This window comes from Borostomias antarcticus (genome assembly GCF_949987555.1).
Source record: "Borostomias antarcticus genome assembly, chromosome: 28".
Lineage (NCBI taxonomy): Eukaryota > Metazoa > Chordata > Actinopteri > Stomiiformes > Stomiidae > Borostomias > Borostomias antarcticus.
The window spans coordinates 5,523,719-5,531,013 of record NC_140261.1 but is presented as its reverse complement, the minus strand read 5'-3'; the positions used below and the strand labels follow the sequence as shown (position 1 = coordinate 5,531,013).

Here is a 7,295-nt window from a genome sequence, read left to right as displayed (position 1 = left end):
AGTGTAGCAATGTAGAGACCAATGTTTACAGTTTTGCTAGAAGTGTGTTAATGAATTCCAAACTGAGTGTAAAGCAGTGGTTTGTGTTTACAGTTTTGCAAAAAGTGTGTTATAAATTATAAACTGAGTGTAAAGCAGAGAACATGCATTCAGTTTGGCACACTTGGTAAATGCATTGGCTAACAAGTGTTAATGGTTTCAGAATCGTGCTTCAAGAATCACTGTTAGTGTTTAAGCATTCAGAAAAAACTGTATTAGAATAATCCTAGGACCGCGTGTAAGCGTGTGTATCCCCCCCCCCCCCCACCCAGCGATCACCTGAATGAGCTCCATGATGAAGACGAGGGGCTGGGGTTCCCTCATCAGCTCGTCCAGCTCCGGCCAGCCGGTGGAGCTGTAGTTGAACATGTTCCCCATGCCGCACATGTGCTTCTGGCCCTCCAGCGGGTCCTTCCCCTGCGCCACCAGACGCATCCCCTTGGACACGATGGGGTACAGCCCGGTGTGCTGGGGGGGGGGGGGGGGGGGGAACCAACGCGCATGATGAGCGTGAGGCCGGGGACGAGAGGTTTGTGTGGAACCGCGGCAGAACATCTTTTTTCCTCACGCACACACACACACGCAAACACACACACACACACACGCTCACTTAAATGTAGCCAAAAGCAATTCCCAGCCCTGCTGGTATCAACCAACGCCAACCAGCTCTGAAATAACAGGCTTAATCAATAGTCTCATTTGACTTGCAAATGATTTCTACACTCGTCTTATTGTTCCTCCAGAAGGAGAATACAACATTCTCCAGAAATGGTCTCAGTTTGGGTTAGTGGGCTTTTTAGCAGTCTGTGTAGGAGGCCACTCGAGGTTCGTTCACATGCATATGAATGAGGAGCCAAAGCCTCCTCTCTTCCACTCTGAAAACTAATTGAGGCCTAATTTGAAGCTCCAGAATCCTTCCTCTCTCCTCTCCTCTTTTCAGTTTAGTCTCTCTCTCTCTCTCTCTCTCTCTCTCTGTGTGTGTGTGTGTGTGTGTGTGTGTGTGTGTGTGTTCTATTGAACAGCCAACAAACTCACCATGGCATCGCACCAGAACTCGGCCACCTCTCCTACCCGCATGGATGTGAGCAGCACCTCCCACACCTCCATCTTGAACATCTTCCCCACGAAGATCTCAGCCGGCCTCTTGGCCAGACGGCTGTCATCGATCACCGTGCGCTCAAAGTCGTCCTTCAGGGTCTGGAAGTGGAACACCAACTTGGATGGAGAGAGGGATGGGAGGAGGGAGTGAGAACGAACAAACAAGAGAGAGAGGAAGAGTTTATTTTCTCATTAGTGAATCATATTATCCTTGACGCTTTGGCAATATTGACCTTTATGCCAATAAAGCATATTGAATTGAGAGAGGGGGGGGGTGGGGGGGAGAGAGGGATAGAGAGAAGGAAGGAGAGAGAGAGGGAAGGAGAGAGAGGGAGGGAGAGAGAGAGGAAAGGAGAGAGACAGAGGGAAGGAGAGTAGAGAGAGAGAGGGAAGGAGAGAGAGAGAGAAGGAAGAGAGAGAGGGAGGGAAGGAGAGAGGGAGGGATAGAGAGAGGAAAGGAGAGAGAGAGGGAAGGAGAGAGAGAGGGAAGGAGAGAGAGGGAAGGAGAGAGAGAGGGAGGGATAGAGAGAAGGAAGGAGAGAGAGAGGGAAGGAGAGAGAGAGGGAAGGAGAGAGAGAGAGGGAAGGAGAGAGAGAGAGGGAAGAAGAGAGAGAGAGGGAAGGAGAGAGAGAGAGGGAAGGAAAGATAGAGAAGGAAGGAGAGAGAGAGAGAGGAGAGAGAGAGAGGGATAGAGTGTGTATTAAGGTGATGCAGAAGCACTGTGGTTCTGTGTTCCAGAGTTGTTCCAGGGCTCATCAGTGTGTGCTTGTGGGAGGCGTGTGTGTGTGTGTGTGTGTGTGTGTGTGTGCTTGTGGGAGGCGTGTGTGTGTGTGTGTGCGCTTGTGGGAGGCGTGTGTGTGTCTGCCTGACCTCTCAACTCTCGGTATAATATCGTTCTGGCTCCAAAACAGCATTCACTATTTTGTATGTGTGTTTGTGAGTGTTTATTGATATGAACTATGTGTGTGTGTGTGGGGGGGGTGGGTTGGGAGGCAATTTGACAGAATGGGAGCACACGCGCACACACACACACACACACACACACAGGTGAGCAGGGGGAGATGCACGTCAGGTCGACACGGTCATGGAAAAATATTTGGCCTCCAGGTCTGGGGCCAGCTGGCTGGACGTTGCTCCGAAGGCCAACCTCCGTCATCAGCCTCCGGTCGAGCCCGGAGCCCCAACCTCCGTCATCAGCCTCCGGTCAAGCCTGGAGCCCCTGCCAGCCCACCAGCCCACTGGGCCGGCCCCAACGCATGCCCACCACACACGGTGTGCAGTAGCTATTGTAGTGGAAATTAATCTGATCAAGAGTAAAAAGGATTTGCCAAGGTTCGCTCAAAAGGTTCAGTCTGATTCATTAAGAAAACAATACGATCGCAAAAGGACCTCAGGATGAATCACAGAGTGGTTCAACCAATCAGAAGTGAGTCAGTCTGGTGTTGCGCCGTCTTATATTCAAGCAATACATGGATGTGACGCTTCCAGAGATTTGATTGGCTAACCCATCTGTACACGTCATGATAAAGTGGCGGACATCATCAACAGTGGTCAAGAGTTCAGACACGTGATATTAGAAAGCGCGGTACACTTTGAATAGGTTTCAGGTGGGGACAATGGATCAATGAACAGGTCACCCTAGGCCAAGCAGGAAGTCTGAGGTGTGTCTCCCCCTGGAGATGCCTTCCTGTTGTAATGATAAAACCACGGCAGGGGTGGAAGACGGGGGTGGAAGACAGGGGTGGAAGGCAGGGGTGGAAGACGGGGGTGGAAGACGGGGGGTGGAAGACAGGGGTGGAAGACGGGGGTGGAAGGCAGGGGTGGAAGACGGGGGTGGAAGACGGGGGTGGAAGGCGGGGGTGGAAGGCAGGGGTGGAAGGCAGGGGTGGAAGACGGGGGTGGAAGACGGGGGTGGAAGGCGGGGGTGGAAGGCAGGGGTGGAAGGCAGGGGTGGAAGACGGGGGTGGAAGACGGGGGTGGAAGACGGGGGTGGAAGACAGGGGTGGAAGACGGGGGTGGAAGGCAGGGGTGGAAGACGGGGGTGGAAGGCAGGGGTGGAAGGCAGGGGTGGAAGACGGGGGTGGAAGACGGGGGTGGAAGGCAGGGGTGGAAGACGGGGGTGGAAGACAGGGGTGGAAGACGGGGGTGGAAGGCAGGGGTGGAAGACGGGGGTGGAAGGCGGGGGTGGAAGACGGGGGTGGAAGGCGGGGGTGGAAGATGGGGGTGGAAGACGGGGGTGGAAGACGGGGGTGGAAGACAGGGGTGGAAGGCAGGGGTGAAAGGCAGGGGTGGAAGGCAGGGGTGGAAGACAGGGGGGGAAGACAGGGGTGGGAGACGGGGGTGGGAGACAGGGGTGGAAGACAGGGGTGGAAGACGGGGGTGGAAGACGGGGGTGGAAGACAGGGGGGTTTGGAATGGCAGAAGGTAGGGGACTGTGAAGGCTGAAATCTGAAAGGGTTGAGGCCAGTTGTCTCTAAAATGTCCATGACACTATTGCGTTGTCCAAATGTTTGCACTGTGTGTTACCCCCCCCCCACCCACTCCCCCACCATTTTTATGAATTATTCAACAGCTCTAATTGAGATAGTCGTGTATTGCGATGCCCATCTAAAAAGACAGAACGCAGACTGCTTTATGCGCTATTCATTACTACACTGTACCATTTATGATGACAATGCATCCGGATTTCTCTCCCACGTTTCACTGGGATTATACTATCTGATTCTAGAGCCGGTTGCTATTGTACTTAATATGCGCTTCCCTGAAGGTATTGAGCGCCTGTCCCTTTACACACTCCACAGGCGTGCTGCTGGTGGGGACATTCAAAGTCCGTTCAGTTCTCTTACCTTGGTTCCAGGTGGAAAGTGGGGCAGGGGTCCGGCGCCTCCGGCCAGAATCTTCTTCCTGACTCCGGGGTGCTTCCACAGATACGTCTCCTCCATTTTATGACCACCGCACCTTTCTAAAAGCCTTTCAAAGCGTTGAAAGCGTAAAGTTTGGCTGGAACCTTGGGGAGGGGGAGGGGGGGCTTCTCAGCAGGGGGTGGGGCGAGTGTTGTGTGTGGGGGGGTGGGGATGTGATGTGGCGCTGAAGCCCTGCGTCTCTCCCTCTCTCCTAATTAGCCCGGCGCGCAGGGCGGAGTCTACCGGCACCCCGCCAACCGGGGCGGCCCGCTGTGCTCTCTTGACAGATGGTTGGATTAGCCAGGGTTTGGAGATGGCCACTTTAATCTGTGTGCTAATCCCCCCCCCCCCCCCCCAATCCTAACCTAATCCCCTGGCTAGAGGCGGGGCGGTGGGCGTGACCGGGGGAGCGAGATCACTCTGGAAGAGAAAATCATCCTCGGAGGTGGGAAGATAATCTGAGGGATGAGAGACAGAGACGAAGGCTATTGTCTTGGCAACAGGGCTGGAGGACATGATTGTAGGATGGTAATGAGGACGGACGCGGCGTCAGTAGAGATTAGTGCTGGAATGGCAGTTGGACATGTCACCAGTTACCTGGCAAACAAAGACAGGCAGGAAACATGATTCAATGTTGCAAAACAAAGCTTTATTGATACCGAGGACATGACAGAGTTAGTAGTGTTTCTTTACTGCCTGAGATCATGATGTGTACATACATACGTCAGCTGAGCTCAAACAAGCCACTACGAACTCTGACCTTTTCCCTGACAGTAAATGTCTTGGTAAAAATAGCAAAACATGAACGCTTCAAGAAAACTGTAAACCAATCGTATTTCACGTTCACCATGACACTTAATACCTACTAAAAGACATCGGAAATGAAATATGAGTAAAAAAAAACGACAACAACAACATAATTGTGTACTTCTGTGCATCCATGATGTGTGGAGTCCCACAGGAGCAGATGAATTCCCAGCATGTCAGACTGACAGGAACCGTTCAGAGGAGGTGACGGACGCCTCTCCTCTCCTGGCGCCGCCTCCTGGCGCTCGCCTGCCCCCTGGTGGTCACTTCTCGATCAGCGAGTCCAGCTGCTCCTGAAGCGACGCCAGCTGTTGGGAGCACACAACACCAGAGAGGCTTGATTGATGCCTGATTGCCCCGGGGGGTAATTTGAGGCCAAGTTAATGATTAACACGTCTGCCACCACTATACCCTTTCCCTTCGCTTGTCAATACAACAAGCAAAACATGCTAACACGGGGGGGGAGGGGGGGGGGGGGGTTGGCAATAAGAGCTCTTTCGATTAGAGTTCAGTCAGTTTCGAGAATGAAACTGGACGTTGAAGAGCGAGAGCCACCGTTACTCGTTCTCGTGATCTGACCGGCCTCCGGGGCGCACGGGGACAGCGGCGGGGCGGATCTGAGGCCCGTCGGTGGGCGATGACAGACGGGGCGTTTACCTGCTCCATCTCCCGCTCCTCCTGGTGGACGATCTCGTTCAGCAGCGCTTGGAAACGGTTCTGCGGGAGAGTTAGAGAAGGAGGAGGAAAAAGAGACGAGCTCGTTAAAGAGGGGGGGGGGGGGGGGGGGGGGGGCGTCCTCGTTAAGTCTGACAAAGGCCATTCGGGACGTCAGTCAAGAGGCGGGTGACCTTTCCTCCGCTGCCTGGGATGATAATGTCTGCAGATGAGACCCCTCCCGCCCCCCGACCCCCCGACCCCTCCAGCCCCCCGACCCCTCCCGCCCCCCCGACCCCTCCCGCCCCCCGCCCCCCCCGACCCCTCCCGCCCCCCGACCCCCCGACCCCTCCCGACCCCTCCGGCCCCCCGACCCCTCCCGCCCCCTCCAGCCCCCCGACCCCTCCCGCCCCCCCGACCCCTCCCGCCCCCTCCAGCCCCCCGACCCCTCCCGCCCCCTCCAGCCCCCCGACCCCTCCCGCCCCCCCGACCCCCCGACCCCTCCCGCCCCCCGACCCCTCCCGCCCCCTCCCGCCCCCCGACCCCTCCCGCCCCCTCCAGCCCCCCGACCCCTCCCGCCCCCCGACCCCCCCGACCCCTCCAGCCCGCCGACCCCCCACCCCTCCAGACCGAGCTGCCCGCAGACCCAGACACGCACCACGGAGGACGGTACATCCGCTCGTGGTCACCCGCCGTAGATTTGCCCCAAAGACCATCTGGCCGAGCGAGGGGCCAGTGAACGGATAGAGACACAAGATGGCTGCCGGCCCAAATGATATATTTATCCCTCAGAAGGAAAAACTAATAGATGCCTGCGGTCAGAGTTCAGTTAGGTTTTCGGTTTGGTGAGGTCATTCCTCATGACGAGCTCTGCCTCTCTGTGTGTGCGCGTGTGTGTGTGTGTGTGTGTGTGTGTGTGTGTGTGTGTGTGTGTGTGTGCGCGCTCACCTTAAGGGCCTGGTTCTCCACCTTCATGATCAGGTCCTCCTGCTGCTTCTTGCGGGCGCGCGTCTCTTGGAGCTTGGCCTTCACGCCGTTGATCTGCACCTGGTACTCCATCACTGGAGGACAGAGAGACAGGCTCAGCTACATATACACCGTTCTGTTATGCACACGCACACACACACACGCAACCCAATACCAATCAAACATGCAGGGCCCAGCTGTGAGGGTATGGATGGATTCAGACCCCGCCCCCTCCTGGCAGAGTCTGACCGCTCCTCCTCGTTAGAAGCTCCTGGCCACCCCAGGCATCTGCATGGACGGACTAAAGCCCAATTAAAAAGACCCGGAGCGCGGCCCGCTAGCCGGGCTGGATGGGTGATTGACGGGTGCGCGTTCACCAGAGGGGGCGCAGCAAAGCTGTCAGGGGGACCGGCACGGGCGCCGCACCTGTCTGACAGTCTGGGGGGGAGACAGGACTGATATGAGAGGGAGGGCGGGAAGGAGAGAGAGAGAGAGAGAGAGAGAGAGAGAGAGGGAGAGAGAGAGAGAGAGGGAGGGAGACAGAGAGAGAGAGAGAGAGAGAGAGAGAGGGAGAGAGAGAGAGAGGGAGGAAGGGAGAGGGGGAGAGAGAGAGGGAGAGAGAGAGGGAGGGAGAGAGAGAGAGAGAGAGAGAGAGGAAGAGAGACAGAGAGAGAGAGAGAGAGAGAGAGGGAGGGAGAGAGGGAGACAGAGAGAGAGAGAGAGAGAGGGAGAGAGAGAGGGGGAGAGAGAGAGAGAGAGAGAGAGAGACAGAGAGAGAGGGAGGGAGAGGGAGAGAAAGAGGGAGAGAGAGAGAGAGGGAGGAAGGGA

General features: G+C 56.2%; 2 protein-coding genes across 2 annotated transcripts in view; both read right to left on the bottom strand.

The window, feature by feature from the left end:
* LOC311326657 (aryl-hydrocarbon-interacting protein-like 1) overlaps positions 1 to 4,079 on the bottom strand; it is a gene marked incomplete at both ends in the record, with an annotated part of 4,516 nt that extends 437 nt beyond the window's left edge. Inside the window, 3 exons of the mRNA XM_084459593.1 lie at positions 308 to 507; positions 1,075 to 1,254; positions 3,984 to 4,079. Of these exons, the coding sequence (XP_084315719.1) occupies positions 308 to 507; positions 1,075 to 1,254; positions 3,984 to 4,079 (476 nt within the window). The remainder of the gene's footprint in view (positions 1 to 307; positions 508 to 1,074; positions 1,255 to 3,983) is intronic.
* A 635-nt stretch (positions 4,080 to 4,714) lies between these two features.
* The window catches only part of taf7 (TAF7 RNA polymerase II, TATA box binding protein (TBP)-associated factor), a 13,481-nt gene continuing 10,900 nt past the window's right edge, over positions 4,715 to 7,295 (bottom strand). The window contains exons 10-12 of the mRNA XM_084459387.1: positions 6,450 to 6,562; positions 5,505 to 5,564; positions 4,715 to 5,155 (exon numbers count right to left, since the gene is read on the bottom strand). Coding sequence (XP_084315513.1) covers positions 5,111 to 5,155; positions 5,505 to 5,564; positions 6,450 to 6,562 — 218 coding nt within the window. The 3' untranslated portion in view covers positions 4,715 to 5,110. The remainder of the gene's footprint in view (positions 5,156 to 5,504; positions 5,565 to 6,449; positions 6,563 to 7,295) is intronic.